At 51.7% G+C, this 17,413-nt stretch overlaps 1 protein-coding gene across 1 annotated transcript in view; it reads right to left on the bottom strand.

The window, feature by feature from the left end:
- The window catches only part of LTBP3 (latent transforming growth factor beta binding protein 3), a 51,579-nt gene that overhangs the window by 1,140 nt on the left and 33,026 nt on the right, over positions 1-17,413 (bottom strand). Inside the window, exons 8-27 of the mRNA XM_015423943.1 lie at positions 17,177-17,374; positions 15,029-15,045; positions 14,431-14,515; positions 14,180-14,275; positions 13,159-13,284; positions 11,257-11,388; positions 11,018-11,146; positions 10,096-10,215; positions 9,872-9,994; positions 8,940-9,062; positions 8,294-8,413; positions 7,246-7,374; positions 6,971-7,132; positions 6,768-6,851; positions 5,849-5,977; positions 5,541-5,678; positions 4,403-4,543; positions 3,389-3,550; positions 3,087-3,164; positions 614-745 (exon numbers count right to left, since the gene is read on the bottom strand). Of these exons, the coding sequence (XP_015279429.1) occupies positions 614-745; positions 3,087-3,164; positions 3,389-3,550; positions 4,403-4,543; positions 5,541-5,678; positions 5,849-5,977; positions 6,768-6,851; positions 6,971-7,132; positions 7,246-7,374; positions 8,294-8,413; positions 8,940-9,062; positions 9,872-9,994; positions 10,096-10,215; positions 11,018-11,146; positions 11,257-11,388; positions 13,159-13,284; positions 14,180-14,275; positions 14,431-14,515; positions 15,029-15,045; positions 17,177-17,374 (2,424 nt within the window). The remainder of the gene's footprint in view (positions 1-613; positions 746-3,086; positions 3,165-3,388; positions 3,551-4,402; positions 4,544-5,540; positions 5,679-5,848; positions 5,978-6,767; positions 6,852-6,970; positions 7,133-7,245; positions 7,375-8,293; positions 8,414-8,939; positions 9,063-9,871; positions 9,995-10,095; positions 10,216-11,017; positions 11,147-11,256; positions 11,389-13,158; positions 13,285-14,179; positions 14,276-14,430; positions 14,516-15,028; positions 15,046-17,176; positions 17,375-17,413) is intronic.

The raw sequence follows: 17,413 nt of genomic DNA, 5'->3' as shown, positions 1-17,413 counted from the left end.
CATAAAAACAACAATTAAAACATCAGTTAGGAAAGAGGGATTTCCTCAACGATCCCTTTTTCCTAACTGATGTTTTAATTGCTGTTTTTATGCCTTGTACATGTTTTCGACTCTGTTTTTAATTGTTTTCATGATGTACTTGGTGAAGGTATTATTTTCATGGTTTTAAAATGTGCTTTTATCATGGATGTTTTAAATTGTTAGCCACCTTGGTGGGCAGAAAAGTGGGATATACATTTTGTAAATAAATAAATAAAATTTGGGTCTCAGAAACTTTCCAGGCAATTTTTCAATTAGCAAGGAGGTAGTGTGAGACAGAAAGAAGGCAACAAGATGGAGATGCTTTTAAGCATTCTTCTGCAACAAGGAGGGCAATAGAATCCAGGAAAGGAGAAAGCAGAAACAAGGAGGGGGGAAGGTTCCAAAGTTTCTCAGGAGCATTGCACGCTCACTATGGCAAGCCCTGCCATCGTCACAGACCTGTCCTCTCTATATAATGCAGCGTGTTTTTGCATAAAGCACTGAAAGGGCTGCAATATCCAATCAATGTTTGGTCTGACCAAGAGTGCTGTCTCAAGGCATGCTGGGAAAGCAAAGGCCCCCCCTCCCTTACCCAAGCAGCGGGTGTGGGTGCCGTCCAGCTGGAAGCCCAAGGGGCACTCACAGACCAGGCCCTGCTGGGTGCGGACGCAGCGGCCGTTAACACAGCGGCATTCATCGGAGTCTTCCTCTGAGCTGTCAGCATCTGCAACAAAGACAGGACAGAAACAGTCTGGTCTCCAGCAGTGTTCCCTCTAAGCTGAGTTAGTGTGAGCCAGCTCACAGTTTTTCAGCCTCCGGCTCACACATTTTTTGTCTCAGCTCAGGAAGGATGGCTCCAGAGCAAACTGATACATGCAGCAGCCAAATTGCTCGCTCACAACTTTAATGCCAGTAGCTCACAAAGTAGAATTTCTGCTCACAAGACTCCACAGCTTAGAGGGAGCATTGGTCTCCAGGCTGCGAGCTGCCACCCTTGAAGTGTCCACATCCCAAGTGGCAGAAGTCCTCAAAATGGGGGCAGGCGAGAGAGAAAGCCAAAGCTGAGTAACCTCTTTGTAACAGCTTCCTTGGGACTGACTGGCTGCCCCTGCCCTGAATGATGGGAGAAGGCAGAGCAGGAGGAGCCAGGTAGCTGCCACACACACCGGTGACAGACACCCCCTGCAGTTTTCCTCTGCATCTGCGGTGGCAGTGGTGCCTCTGCACAGAGATTGACTCCATGTGCTTCCTGTCCTGCCCGCCACCCCCCCACACACACTCCAGTGAGCTTTTTGTTTTGTCATTAATAAATTACTAGTACTCAGGAAATAACTTTTTGACCCAATACCAATTTTTAAAAAAACAACAGCAAAAAGCTGGTTAGTGACAGGGAGGGTGGTAGGTAGGAGGGGAAACGGTGTTGGATATAGGCAGAGATGTGCAGAAATCCACACCTTTCTCTCCACGCTTTCCCCCAAATCCTTTCAACAATGATCTACCAAAGAAGGTTTAGGAAAATTCACAGTAGAGTGGAGATGTCATCATGCAGAAGCCAAAATTAAATCTGGAGTATTTGTGTGTGTGTGTGGGGGAGGAACAGAGCAATAACTGTGCAAAGGTAATGCAGAAAGCAATCTGTTCGCCTCCAGATTCACAGGCTAAGAAGGGCAAGAGATGACGGAGGAAACCTGTGGTTTTTTTTAACCAGCTGCCTTCATATCCCAGCCAGTGTCCCGTCTAAGCTGATTTAGTGTGAGCTAGCTCACAGTTTTTTAGCCTCCGGCTCACACATTTTTGTCTTGGCTCAGGAAGGATGGCTCTAGAGAAAACAAATTTATGCTGGAGTCAAATCGCTCGCTCACAACTTTAATGCCAGTAACTCATAGAGGGAGTATTGATCCTAGCTGTGCCTTTTCTCCAGGCCAACAGAAAACAGCACTGAAGGATGGCTGCTGAAGGGTAAATAGATATTTGGGAAATGCAGGAGGGGAGGGAGATGAAGGCCTATTTCTATAATACCAAATGGTGGATTTTCTCAGCCGGAAGGGGGCATTCACAGAACGGGAAGCTTAAACTATGAATTCTCTGACAAACAATGGGCAGATGTGGGGTGGGAGTTCCACATGCAGGGCAGAATACACACAGGGAGGAAGACAAGCAAATATGTAACTTATCCAGCACCTACAGATTCTCCCCAGGACATCCCCTCCCCATCCCCGGTCATTCAGAATAACTCCTCCTCTCCTCCTTGCCAGCTGAGCTCTGAAACTACAAATAAAAGTCTAATTGGGGAATAAACCAAGAAGGATTAAGCACTTTCTTCTTCTCCCCTGCACAGGTGGTGGAAAGTGTTGTCAAGTCACAGCTGACTTATGGTGATTCCGTAGAGTTTTCGAGACAAGAGACAAACAGAGGTGGCTTGCCATGGCCTTGCCTCTGCACAGTAACCCTGGACTTCCCTGGAGGTCTCCCATCCAAATACTAACCAGGGCTGACCCTGCTTAGCTTCTGATACCTGGATGAGATCAGGCTCGCTTGGTTCATCCCGGTCAAGGCCATGGCAGCATTAGTTTAGTAAATATGGATTTGGGAACCTGAGTTTGCAGAGGTAACGGGTAGTTCTGCAGAGAAGCCAGGCCACAGTAGCATTTTTGCCACAAGTCAAGTCTTTTGACCCAACTCTTGTCCTCTCACAGTCAACACAGCAGCTGCTGGGAACATGGCGTGGTAGGCAGGGGGAGGCTGATGGAAGAAGGGTGTGCAGAAAACTCCCCTCTGGAAGCTTGGCGTGCCAGTGCATGTGCCTCTACATCCACAATGGTGGTGAAAGAAACATGGGAACAGCCAGCCTCTCTTCCCCCCATACACCCACACACATGCAAAGAAGCAGAGAGAGCCCTCCTCACAGCTGTATATTTCAGGGCTCCAGTGAAAATGCTCCCTTTACACATGAATGGGCTGCTTCCACCCAATGGGATGACAGTCCCCCACCCCACCCCATGATTATCATATTTAGATGGGCCTCAGCTGCCTCCCTCCCTCTGCCCCTCTCCCCTGACTCTCACCTTTATGCACTTTGCTGAACAAGGCGCTGAAGTCCCAGAAAGAGTTGCTCTCGCTTGGAGTAGACTGGCAGTTCAGGCCTAGGACAAGACATAAAAAGCCACAGGTCTTGTCACTCTCACAGCGCACCGGTGGTTGCTCATTTTGTAGATTTCGTCCCAAGGCCCAGTTGTGCCTTGAAACCTTTCTCCCCAGCCCCACATTCTTCACAGGGTTCTCCTTAATGGGGAGAGAAAAGGCACTCTGCACATGCTAAGTGCCAGTGCTGTCACCGCTGGTCGCCTCACGCATTCCATATGGTTACCTGGGCCACGTGGGGGGCAGGGGTGGCACTGGTAGCCCCAGCCTTTCCCATACTGGCAGCAGCATTCCTCGTAGCTGAGGTGGTGACCGTTGAATGGAGATGAACACATCCCGTCCTCACCCCGGAGCTGCCAGCAGACATCGCGACGGTCAGTCACCCTGTCTGGAGGGCGGGGGCAGGTCAGGAGCAAAGAGAGCAACCAGCTTAATAGTACTTGAGAGTCTGCATAGCTCTTCTAAGCATTCAGAAGTGCTTTACTTATATTCCCCACAACAGTCCTGTTAGGCAGGCGAGAAATATAACCCCCGTATTGCAAAGGGGTGCATGGGTGGAGAAAGCCTGGCGTGCCTAAAGCCGTTTTGCAGGTTCAGGGCAGAAGTAAGCTTTGAACCAGTGGCTTTTTGATTCAGAGCTTAGTTTCAGGGCTAAAGTAGACATTTGCTGTTTTAAGAGTTGGGTCTGGGTTCCTTAGAATCATAGAGTTGGAAGGCCCCTCCAGGGTCATCTAGTCCAACCCCCTGCACAAGGCAGGAAATTCACAACAAACCCCCCCCCCCCAAGTGACCGCTGTTCCACACCCAGAAGATGACAAAAACACCTCCAGGATCTCCAGCCAAACTGGCCTGGAGAGAAATTGCTTCCTGACCCCAAAGTGGCGATCAGGATTTCCCTGGACATGTAAGAAAGGGCCACAAGAACTAAGCACTGATGCGACTCTTCCTGCCCTCCCTCTCATGATCTGCCTAAATTCACAGAATCAGCATTGCTGTCAGATGGCCATCTGTGGAAACAGAGGAGAGCCCACCACCTCCCAAGGAAGCCTGTTCCACTGACTTGGAATACCACCTAGAATGGGCTCTGCTTTATTTTTAATGGCCATTCCTTGCACATCTTTTTTAAAAAAGCAAATCTCTAGTTTGGCTCTTAGCCATTAGGCTATACCAGCTCTCAGTTGCAGGACCTCCCTCAGCACACATACCACCGGGCCAAACCCTGCAGAGTTCTAGGGCTTACCTGCCTGTGTTTCGGGGAGCTGGCATTCCTTGCCGCTGGGGTCCAAAGTCCAGGGAGGGTGGCAGTCACAGGAAAAAGACCCCACGGTGTTGGTGCAGCGCCCCAGTTTGCACACCCCAGGATCTTGGCATTCATCCACATCTATAAGTACGAACAGGAGGGCAAAGCTGTTCAACGTGTCTCCCCTCCAAAACACACACACCCTCCCCAATTAGAAAGGATGTCCCTGTCTGGACGTTTTAATTCTTCCCTGATCTCTGAGGCCTGATGCATAAAGCCAAAGTAAAGACAGTTGCAGGCACAGTTCATCCATGGCATTTCTCTCTACTTCAACAAGGACAGCAGATGGGTGGTGTGTTCCTTACAAAACTGATCCTGGCTTGCCTTTTTCCACTGAGACCCAGGGGTCATTTGGGGGGGGGACGCGGGGGGACGCCATCCCCCCGGGTGAGGTGCGGGAGGGCGGGGCCTGGAGCTCCCTGCTGGTGCCCGCTGGAGGTCGCCGCCGGCTGTGGGGAGGACACACTTCCGGTGATGTCAGGGGGTGTGGCATATGCTAATGAGTTATGCTAATGAGTCCCCCTAGCTCTTTTTCTACGAAATGACCCCTGCTGAGACCATGCTGTCTGAAAGCGCACAGCACCGCTTTGCTTCTCTTCTCTCATTCTCCCCACCCTTTGCTAATGAGGTCTGTTCCTCAATTTAGATTTGAGGCAGGGTTGCCAATCTCCAGGTGGTGGCTAGAGACCCCCCGCTATTACAGCTGATTTCCAGGCGACCGAGATCAGTTCACCTGGAGAAAATGGCCGCTGTGGAAGGTGATCTCTATACCCCACTGAAGTTCCCCCTCCCCAAACCCTGCCCTCCTCTGGCTACACTCCCCAATTCTTCAGGAATTTCCCAACGTGGAGCTGGCAACCCTAAGGCCTTGCCAAATATCCAACGTACCTGAGCAATAACATCTGGTTTACTTTGCAATGTAGCCATGACAACAGAAGCCCTCTGAAAACCTCCAGTTGCCTGGGCCTTGTTTGGGTAAATAAAACGGCTAAGAACCCGCAGCTTGTTCTTTGGCCCAGGGCTGATGAGGGAGGAGGGGGCAGGCCGTGAATTGCTTTTCGGGGGACACACCGCTCACCGATTTCACTGGCGCTAATGCACTTCTTCTGGGTGGCATCATAGATGGTAGAGAGTGGGCAGGCACAGCGGAAGCCCCCTCGGGTATTCTCACAGCGCCCATTCAGGCAGTTGGACTCATCCAAACATTCGTCCACATCTGAGAAAGAGATGAGTGTGCAATCCAAACCCTGTGGCTTTCACATGCACACACGCCTAAGAATGCCCTCACCCACAAAGGGGCTCATGCAAGGCTCTCCCCGTGTGGGGCTACAGACCTCTGCCTGCCCCGCCCCAGACCAAGATGTGCACGCTGCCCCCGCTTCCTACCAACACACTCCAAGAGGTTGCCATCGTAGTAGAAGCCTTGCTTGCAGTAGCATTCGTAACCCGGCTGCGTGTTGACACACTTCCCTTCCTTGCAGATTTCCTGCCCAAACAGGGCACACTCGTCTATGTCTGTAACAAAGGGAGGAGGCGGTCAGTCCACACCACACCCCTCCCCTCTCAGCAATACAACTATCAACGCATCATTTCTGTTAGCAGTTCTGCACGATTTATACGAGGGCTACGCTACCACAGTTGCAGAGGTGCCACTAAGTTTTTCATAAAGGACAGCGCAATCAGCCGTCCTTAATTAGGCCCAATAGCTAAACGGAACCTTCATGTTCTGTGGCAGTCTACCTCCTAGTACTTCCATGCTAGAGACAGAGAACGGAGGGTGGCCACTATACAAGCGCCTGCTGCTCCACACATGAACCCTCATGAAGCTGCCTTGAATTACACCATCGGTCCATCAAGGTCAGTATTGTCTACTCAGACGGGCAGAGGCTCTCCAGGGTCTCAGGCAGAGGTCTTTCCCATCCACCTTCTACCTGATCCTTTAACTGGAGATGCCGGGGATTGAACCTGGGACCTTCTACATGCCATGCAGATGCTCAACCACTGAGCTGCAGCCCCTCCCCTTCCAGGGTTTATGGTCCCAAGAACTCCAAGGCAAAGCTGTACTGTTTGCCATGGAAGCCTTTCCCAAAATCCAAGAAATGGGGGGGAGGCACTTTGCACATGCTCAGAAGGACTCCCTTGTTCCAGCCTGGTGGGGGCAGAGAATGGGGGTGCAAGTCTATCCGGGGTACCTGCTTCAGAACAGGGTATGCTGACAGAAAAGGGTTGGGGCTCCTATGAACCCTTTCTTGTGGGCAAGTGAGGGCACCAAGAGCAGGTGGATGCTGGATCTCAGGAGACTCACCGCGGTGGGCTGGGATGCCATAGTTGAGGGGGGTGTCATCCAGAATGAAGCCTTTGCCATCCGGGCAGAGAGTATGGAATTCCACTGGAAGAGAGTAGAGATATTAAGGGACTGAAGACCCTCCTGCGTCTCCTGGTCTCCAGCTGTTCCTCCCCTCCCACTCCCACTCCCACCCCTCCTCCACACATCTGGCCCCCCCGTACCAGAACTGAGAACAGGACAAGGGTAGATTTCGCAGTGGTCTCCCCATCCGGCCCCCAGCGAGCAACAGCACTCTTGGCGGGTGATGTTAGTGGCCAGGACACTGTCGCAGAAGACGGTGTCGTCGAAGTTCAGGTAGCACTCCTTTTTGTTGTGGGGCAGCTCTGAAGAGAGAGAGAGAGAGGGGTCACCCTCCCTTGCCAAAGACCCCAGGAATGGCACTCTCTCGGAAACGTGACAGGCTGCCCCAGCTCTCCCCACCTACAGACGCACTCACCCTCACAGCTCTGTCGGTCTTCTGAGGGGGCGAATCCATCGTCACACACGCATACAAAGGAACCGTCGGTGTTCTCACAGGCTCCGTGTGGCTGGCAGAGGTCAGGGTCTTTGGCACACTCGTCCACATCTGCAGGAGGCAAGGCCACACTGGCACATTGGTCTGCAGTGCACCACAGACAAAGGCACACACACATACACCCCTTTGGCAACTGATGCAGTATCCCCTCTTGGAGCCAGTCTGTCCATGTCTGCAGGCCAGATCACAGGGTGCATGCAAAGGCGGCTCAAGATATCTTCTGGCCCCAGCAAGACACACTGAATGCTAATATGGCCTGGCAAGAGCGCAGGGCTGAATGCTGCCATTAGGCAGAGGCTATGCCGGGAATAAGCCCTGACCTGGAGAACCCAGGCTAGCCGGATCCCATCAGATCTCGGAAGCTAAGCAGGGTCGGCCTTGGCTAGTATTTGGATGGGCGACCTCTAAAGAATACCAGGGGCATGACGCAGAGGCAGGCAATGGCAAACCACCTCTGGAACGTCTCTTGCCTTACAAACAACTCTAGCTCGCCACCTAATGGCGCATAACACTGAAAGAGCTAGAACTTCTGGCTGCCGGACAATCTCAGGATCTTCTGGCTATACTACACACACTGCCATATGATAATTAATTAATCATGCCGACAGTATGCCAAGCTCCATTGTCATTGGCAACAACGTGGGCTCAGCTTGGATCTGGCCAGTGACAACGTGGTTCCTGGAGGCGATGCTCACATCACCAGGGAGTGAGTGAAGCCCGGTGCCACACCAAGCAGCTGTTTAGGTGATCTGGGTAGAGAACAGGCCTGTGGGGGAGGTCTTTTGCAAGCAGGACCCCCTCCTGTTCAGGGTGGAGCTTCCACTTACAGGGGATGTGGTCTTTCATTCCGGGGGTGCAGTCTTCACAGGCGTCCCGGTTGTCCGGACAAGGAGGCAGCCTCTCCCCCCTCGCCCCTCCCCCGTCATTTCTGAGTTACCACCCTGAGGGGACTGGGGGAAGGACAACAAACCTTGGCACTTCCTGCCGCTTTCCAGCTGGTAGCCCGGTCGGCACAGGCACTGGTAGGAGCCCACAGTGTTCACACACTCTCCCCCCACACAGGCAGCTGGGAAGTCGCACTCATTCACATCTGCACTGACCAAAGAGGGAGAGAAGCAAGGGGTTCATTTCTAAAGGGAAAAGGAACTGGTTGTCGGAAAGGCTTGCCTTGATCTGATTACTTAGATGGAGGCTGGTTGCTGTTAGTCAGTGGGGAGGGAAAGGCACTTTTCAACTTTATGACCATTTCTTGTGACGGCAGCAAATAGACGTTCTGGGTCCAAACCCAGAATATGAAGGAAAGAAACACATACAGTCCCTGTACCATCCAGCCTCTTTCCCGGGGTGCCCCAGTCAAAGGTCGCTCACACACCCCACAGTTAATTTTTCAAGGAAGGTGCTGGGATCCAAGCACCTGTTGCAGTTACTCAAGGAGGTGAGGAAACAGAGCAGCACTTTACACATGCTCAGAGGCACTCACACAGACTTTCTTCTCTTCCTGAAATTCACACCCCATTTTTGAAACTGTCTCGAATGAAGGTTATAAGAGCCCCTCTTCCTCAACCTCAAGCCAATATAGAGGATGATCCCACACACGGCTCATACCCTGTTCTCACCTTCACAGCGCGGGCCTTCCTTCACAGACTGGAAGCCGACCGGACACTGGCATTTAAAGGACCCCAGCGTGTTCACACATACCCCGTTGGCACACAGAGACCCGTTTTCACACTCGTTGATATCTGCAGAGGAGAAAGCCAGCAGGTTTGCCCAAGAAAGGACTGAGAAGCCCCTTTCTGGGTAGAGACATGGTCTGTGTTCTCTCCTGGAAAGCACCCAGCTAGCACATGGCTGGCCTAAACAAATTTTGTTCAATTCAATTCAATTCAAATACCTTTTATTGGCATACAATATTAGAAGCATTTCCCAATAATACAATCCAAAAGAAATTATAAAATAGATAGCCGTGGCTATGTCAGGCCTAACTCAAGTTGTCACAAGCTAGATTTGACCATACAAAAGATGCCTGAATCATAAAATAAATTGGCATTCCAAACTTTTAAACTTAAGTTTTTAGACTTATAAATTAAGAATCATTAATATGATCAGGGTCACTCTTCCGTTTTATAAAACAATGGAGAAACTTAGCGGTCAGTTCAATGATCTCCGGATCTAGTGAAGCAAGGAGAAAACAAATTTTGTTCTCTTCATGGGCAGTTAAAAGGACCCGGCATCTATTTTCTAAAGAGAAGGCAGCTGAGAGTCAAAACAGCAGAGTTACCATGTGAGACAGGTATTCTGCACATGTTCAAGACACGCATCGTAATACATTCTGCCTTTGAGCCCTGTTACTCTAACCCAGAACCTAGGACACGTCCCCCGTCAACACACATAACTCCTGGGATGTTCTCTCCAGGAACAGTGGGGCTTCAATTGCAGAGGTAGGGGCTTGTTATTGCCTTTGCCATCGGCTGGGCTGCTGTGAAGTCGCACACACCAGACTGTACAGATTTCTTCTTCCCCCCTCTGCAAACCAAGGAGAGGCAGTTACCGAGACAGCTGCGAGAGTCTGGTGCAGGAACAAATCCATCCCCACAGGTGCAGCGGAAGGAACCGGCCACATTCTCACACCACCCGTGCTTGCAGACGGCCTCCTCGGAGCACTCGTCTACATCTGCGGGGAGAATAACCGAGTGGGTTCCCTTCCTTGTGCTCCCAGTACATCAGTGGAGGACGAGGGCTGGAGGCAGGGAGAACTGAAAGGTCTGCCCTTACCATAACACACTCCCTTTTGGGCACGGAAGCCTGGCTGGCAGGGGATGCATTTGTAACTGCCAGGCCTGTTTTCACATCTCCCATCAGGGCATGCCCCGGGGTCAAGGCACTCATCGATATCTGGAAAGGAAATTATGGTAATATAAAAGGAAGACAAACACAACAAAGGGCAAATTAAAAGGAAGACAAACACAACAAAGGGCAAGTTAAAAGGAAGACAAATACAACAAAGGGCAAATGAGCAATGTGCTGGGAAGTGTCTGGAAAGCTGCACTGGCTCCACCACAGAGCAATGGGCACAACTGTTCCTGCATTTGGGCCAGCTAGTGTGCGAGATGCAAGCTTTCAAGACAGACAGGACACTTTTCTTAGGCTCCATGGCCAAATCAAGCCACAGCTTCCATCTGGAGCGTGGGAAATGCATGGCACTCCCATTTTAAATGTGTTAACTGGTTTTATTGCAGTATTTGACGGTATTGTTTTAGTTTGTATTATTTATTGCTGTTAGCCGCCCTGAGCACGTCTGCGGGAAGGGCAGGATATACACCGCAATAATAAACAAATAAAATCTACAGGCATGCAGTAACCAAGTATATATCCTGCCCTGGACAAGAAACTTTTGCCCCCTTCTTTTCTGGAACTTCCCTATGAGAAGGAATTCTGTGTAAATCAAAAGCTTTGCGTTATGCACTTTAAACACCTAAACCAGTATTTCCTTAAAGCAATACTGGGCTTTGGAAGTAAGTGCAGACAAACCCCTTCTTCTTGCACTGGAAGCAGGCTTTAGCTCCTCCGCTTTGAGAGGGGTGCAGCGCTCTTGCTCAGAGATGCTCACCCATATTCCAGAATTCAACCCTGCTTCTGCCCCAGATCGGAACAGCTATGCCCCCCAAACCCCTCCTTTCCATTGCCAACCCGGTACCTTCGCACAGAGGCTGGCGGGAGGACTTCAGACGGTAGCCCGGATGGCAATCGCACTTGTAGTGTCCTGGGAAATTGATGCAGGAGCCGCGGTCCCCGCAGATACTGGGCTTGGCACATTCATCAATATCTAGGCAGGAGAGAGAAGGCAGCACAGAGTATGCAGGCCAGTCCTGCGCATCCCCTCGCCGCCTGGTGCGTTGCCCCTCCTCCCCCTGCCCAGGCCTATGGACCACTTACCCATACAGGACCGCACACCCTTGTGGATCTTCAGCTGGTATCCCCGGTTGCAGTGGCAGTTGTAGGAACCCCCGGTGTTCATGCACACTCCCTTCCCACTGCCGCACGGCTCTGTCTCGCACTCATTCACATCTGGGGAAGGAAGAGGGAATTGGAGCAGGAACACGGCTGCTTGCCCTGCCTGGGCAAAGCAAAAGCTCCAGAACCAGAGTGGTGCAGTGGTTAGAGGGCTGGACTAGAGTCTGGGAAAGCCAGGTTCGAATCGCCCCTCTGCCATGGAAGCTTTGCTGGGTGACCTTGGGCCAGTCACTCCCCTCAGCCTCATCTACCTCACAGGGTTGTCATGGAGATAAAATGGAGGAGAGCAGAACTATGTAAAGTGTTCAGGGTCCCCATTGGGGGAAAAGGCACTGAGGCTGCGGTCACACGGAGCATTAGCCACGCTACAAAGACGGAAGACAGGCGAATTTTCCGGGCACGATCACAGCGCCACATCTGGGGAGCGTAGAGCTCCAGTGGCAAACCCAAGGCTTCCCGCCGAAGATGCGGGGTAAAAAACTAGGAAACCGTGGGCCAAGGGCAGGTGCCTGATCGCGTTTCCGGTGGTAGGTCGTGGCATCCGGCGCCCGCCCATGTCCTGTCGCTAAAAGGGTTTTTTCCCCCAAGTCTCCACGGGATGCGCACAAGCACCCAACGGCGCATGCCCCCTCCTCTTTTCCGTACACCCCCCACTTCTGGCTCGGCCTGCTCGAGAGGAACTCTCTGCACTGGGCGGCAGAGGGGGAGGTGCAGGGGGGGCGTGGCGGGGGGGCAGCCCGGCTGAAGCTCCTACTGGAGGGGACCGGACGGAGGACACAGTTTGCATTCCTCTGCAGCCCTGGAAGGGGTTAATCCCGTGGAGCCTTTTGCTAGGGAGTAGGGTTGCCAAATGTCTTTTGGCCGGGAGCGGGGAGCTCCCGGCCGGCGTCTTAGGCATGCGCGTCACCTGGAAGTGACGTTGCACGCTGGGGGCAGGGCCACGCCATTTGAGGGGAAAACTCTTTGTTTTCCCCTCAAATGGCGTGGCCCCGCCCCCAGCGTGTGACGTCTCTTCCGGGTGACGCGCACGCGGGGGTGGGGTTTTCCCCTCGCGCTCTGATTCCGCGGGAGCGGAAATCGGGGCTCGAAAGCGGGGGGAATTCCACCCCCCGGGGGCATTTGGCAGCCCTACTAGGGAGGCAGCTTCTTTGCCACGCCGCAGGATTGTCCTGTGATCGGCACCTCCCCCCTAACCACGGGACCTCGACGGGAAGTCAGATCGCGCAGCCGCGCGTTATTTTACTCCGGGGCAAACAGCCACGCTTCCCCCCCGCATTTTCCTGCCCGTGTGACTGGGGTTTGAGATCAGCAGATAAGAATTTCCTGGTGGTTCCCAGCCCCAGAGATATCCAGCTGGCCTCGACCAGGGCCTTCTCAGCCTTTGCCCCAGCCTGGCGGAACTCTCTGCCGAATGACACCCATGCCCTGTCTGATCTATTAAACTTTCACAGGGTGTGTAAGGTGGAGATGTTCCGCCAGTCCTTTGGTTGAGGCCAGTGATGGTTTCCTACATCTGCCCAGCACCCTCCCTCCCTCTCTGTAGTTAGGAAGTTGCTGGCATTTCTGGCTGGAAACCACTGTTGTGGTCTGCTAATGAAGGATCCCTATTAATCAGGGAAATGGGCAGAGGTGAATAGATACCAAAGCATTGTTGTGGTTTTTTACTACATTTATTTATTTATTTCGTTAGATTTCTTGACTGCCCTTCCCCACTCGCACGGGGGGAAATCATGAGCCAAGGGTACACACAAGGATGACACGGTGAGCAATCTAGTTTGAGTGTGCAAAGAAAGGCATGTGCATTCAAGGGAAGATGCCCCTTACCTACGCAGTGCTTAAGCTGAGGATGCCAGCGGTACCCTGTGTAACAATCGCACATGTGGCTCGGAGTTCCAGAGATGCATTCTCCATGGCCACAGATGTTGCGGTTCAGTTTGCAGATGTCCGTCTCTGAGGAGAAAGATCAAGATGGGTAGCCATATTAGTCTGTCTGTACCGGTAGAACCTTAAGTCCGGTAGCACCTTAAAGATTAACAAAATGTGTGGCAGGGGATGAGCTTTCCTGAGTCACGGCTCACTCCTTCAGGTACCTGTATGTGAAGCTCACGAAAGCTCCTCCCCGGCCACGCATTTTGTTAGTCTTTAAGGTGCGACTGGACTCTTGCTCTTTTTCTAGTGCCTGAGGAGAAAGACAGAGAGAGACGGCAAAACAAACATGCCTGTGGATACAAGGGCAAGACTCAGATGGAAGGCAGAGCCAGCCCCATCAGAATCGGCTTCCTGCCTTCACCCCCCATGTCCATTTGACTGTTTAGGCCTGCCCATGATGTGTGTGTGTGTGTGTGTGTGTGTGTGTGTGCGTGCGTGTCTGCCACTTGAAAGCCCCACTTCAAAGGCCTGAGAGACGCCTATATGGGACGACCACTGTTACCATGTGTGCTTTTAAATGTATTATTTGTGCTATGCTGCTGCTGTATTGTCTGTAAAATGTCTTTGTATCTGTGTATATGGGATCTGGGAATTGCTGTGTCTTGGATTTGCTTGCTATGCCTTCCTGTTTGTACCTGGAAGTTGCTATTGTGCAGGGCTTGTGCTGCCTATGCTAATGGACACGTGCATACCCACACCTTCCCGGCATGCCTTAGGACAAAGAAGACCTTCGCCATTAAGCTCAGCCTTTGGAGACTTGAAAAACAACGGGTCTTCCACCATTACAGGTCCTCTGGAATAACACGTAACCCCACATATCTGGTTTGGAATCACAAAAGGGACAACATCCTATTTCTGGTATCACCACTGCTGGCCCTGGAAAGAGGCTGTGGGATGACACTTCCCCGAACCTTACCTGTCACCTGAGTGGGAGCAACGTCCATCGTGCTCCTGTTCCTCTCTTCCTCCTCGTACTTCACCACCACGGCCATCGTGGGCTTAGCAATCACCTCTGGGAGTCAAGATGGAGACGCCGCCTCAGAATGTGGCCCTGTATGCCTCCCAAACGCCTCCGCCCCATCCCAGGCAGTATGGGGGCACATGCAGAGGGTATTTCCAACCCCCACGGCCCTCACCACCACCACCACCCAGTTCTTGATCACTCACCAGGGTATCGGGGGATGAAGGTGGGAATGTTGACAGGGATGTGATCCACCCGCTGCTCCTCCGAGGTTGTCCCATAAGCTGGTAACTGGAAATGGGGTGTATTTGTCTATTGCTAGCCTGAAGCATCATCTCTCCAGTTCCCTCCCAGTGACGGGGGGGGGGGGACACTTTCCAAGCGGTAGGGCCTGTCAAGACCCACCCAAGATGTTTTGGTGCCAAGACAGAAAGATTCACACGGCATCTCCACTTTCCCACTCATCGGCATGGGGCCCAGCTGAGGAAGGCAAGTCTTTTGAGTCGGCCTCCCAAATGGGGAAGAATAGCTTTCTTCTTCAACTCCCATTTCATGGGACTTTTGGGGTGAATTGGGCCCACATTCGGCAGACGTGCCTCTTTCCCCACTCTGCTACCCTTAACGGCACCCAAACCCCACCTCATCAGATTTCTGCCCTAGCTTCGATCTCCAAAATGGTGAAACCACATCTGGGTAGACCTCTATCTCTGACAAGCAATCATTGTCTCTGATTTTTCTTTAATAAGTCATTCACTTCATATTACTACAGATTTCCTCCTCCTCCTCCTCTTGCCCAGCACTTACCACAGCTAGAGTTACCACTGCAAGACACAAACCAAAAAGGAAGGGAAAACGTTAGAGCTTCTGAAAACAGGACACAGTAATAAACTCCCTGTGAAATTACAGGGTACGTAGTAGGGGAGGGCTTTACTGATGACTCTTTGGCGACCCCCCCCCATCCATATCCACCCAAACACTGATGGCAGTGTGGTAGAGCATCTGTCTTGCATACTTCAAGGTCCAGTGTTCAACCCCCAGCATCTCCCATTCAAAGGATCAGGTACTGTGTGATGTGAAAGATTTCCATCTGAGACCCTGGAAAGCGGCTGCCAGTCAGAGTAGACAAAATTAACCTTGACAGATAGGGCTGCCAAGTGGGGGCGGGTGGCGGGTAAGCCCCCACTTTGGAGGCCCGATTTCAGCAGCTGCAGAATCGGGCCCCGGGGGAACTCCGCCCCCCCCCGAAGCGCAGCGTGGCTGCGTCACCGGAGGTGATGCAACCACGTCGATCACGTTGAGGGTGTGGCCCCAATCGTCGGAGCCCCTACTCTACTTTCTCCTCCCATCTTTCTTTGCTCTTCTCACTCTGCAACAGACTACGGTTTCCTGAATGGGACACACTTGTAAACATCGGCAATGAAATAACTTGTGAAACAGGTATTAAAACAGGACACCTGTTAGTTGAGCTCCACAAAGGAGAGAGGAAGAAAACAGCACCACGAGAGGAAGATGGATCAACCTCTTCCTCAAGTCACCAAATAGCAAAATTATGGGGTACCAAAAATTCTAATTCTGTGCCAGAGCAACGGACAAAAAAGTGGAATTCTGGAACTTGCATAATGTGTGTGATTTAATTTTGGGTAAGAATCTATTTTGCAAGTTTAAAAAAAACCCCTATTTTGCCGGAGTCTGGTTTTGCTAATCCTGGGGAGGAACCAAACACTGCAATACAGGATGCTGAAACCACACTTTCTACCCTTTGGAGGCTTCTGCAGACCTTGCCCACAGCCTCTCTGGCTTATCTCCACAGGCACAAAAGCTAGAACCCTGCTCTCTTTTGGGGGAGTGACTGCCCAGGTTCTCAGGAAACTAGATTTCTTTGCCCCTCCTGAACTACTTCTGCATGCATGCAGAATCACAGCATATGGGCCAAAAACCCTGATCAGAGCCCATGCTGCAAGCAAGGTAATGAGTCCAAGCCAAGCATAATATTTAGCCCAGAAGTTGTCTTCCTGATTTATTTTTCAAAAAGCAATATGCTAGCCCTTATGAATGCAAAGACACATTTAATCGCATGCAGGCCATTTCCACTTTGCTGAAAAACTGGTGGGGGTGAGGACTGAATACGAGTGGTGGTAGTTGAGAGGGGAAGGTACCAGCGTGCTGCCTACCTTCTTGCTCATCCCCCTCATTAGCAGAAGCAGAATAAATTGCAGCAAACAAGAAGGATATGCAAATTACATGAATTTATACACTGCCTGCCCACTTTAGGGCTCAGCATGCACATTATTTCTGAAGAAGTGAAGGGGTCCGTGTGACGTGGTACTTCCTGGGCTTCCCTGACCTGGAGCCTTGGGAATTCTTGAACTCATGGAGCTGCCTTACGCAGAGTCAGACCACTGGTCTATCAAGGTCAGTATTGCCTGCTCTGACTGGCAGCAGCTCCCCAAGTTCTCCAGTAGGGATCTTTAACATCTCTTATTGCCTGATCCTTTTAAACTGGAGATGCTGGGGATTGGACCTGGGACCTTCTGCATGCAAAGCAGACACTCTACCGCTGAGCCAGGGCCCCTCCAGATCTTAGGCCAGCGGTGGCGAACCTATGGCACGGGTGCCAGAGGTGGCACTCAGAGCCCTCTCTGTGGGCACGCGTGCCATCGCCCCAGCCAGGCCCAGACCATCATTAAAGTGTCGAATTCTCTGCCAAATCATTTTAAGTAAATGAAAGCATTTGGGATTGCTTTCCTTACTTTGTTTGGGTCATCTTAAGTTAATGTATGAGGTGTTTTTTCTAAAGTGAAACCTCAGTATTCAGGTTAAATTGCCGTGTTGGCACGTTGCGATAAATAAGTGGGTTTTGGGTCGCAGTTTGGGCACTCGGTCTCTAAAAGGTTCGCCATCACTGTCTTAGGCTTTCCCTCTCCCTCGATTAATCCCTCCCTCCCCACTGACCTGGCTCCTGTGAATCGCTCCCGACTGGCGGATAGGTGGGAAGCTCTCCACGGGGCTGCTGCTGCTGCTGCTGCAGGTCAGTAGTGCCCTCCGGGTGAAGCTGGAGTGTGAATTCACTCTCCCCTTGGATGGTCAGGGTCTGGTGCGAAGTCAGGATGTGGTAGCCTTTTCCCGCAGGGCAGATCTCTCTGAAAGCAGCTGCCGGGGAAGAGAGAGGCATGAGCTTACCCGTAAAAC

This window comes from Gekko japonicus, unplaced genomic scaffold (assembly GCF_001447785.1).
Source record: "Gekko japonicus isolate JY-2015 unplaced genomic scaffold, Gekko_japonicus_V1.1 scaffold313, whole genome shotgun sequence".
Lineage (NCBI taxonomy): Eukaryota > Metazoa > Chordata > Lepidosauria > Squamata > Gekkonidae > Gekko > Gekko japonicus.
This window is presented reverse-complemented; position numbering and strand designations above follow the sequence as displayed.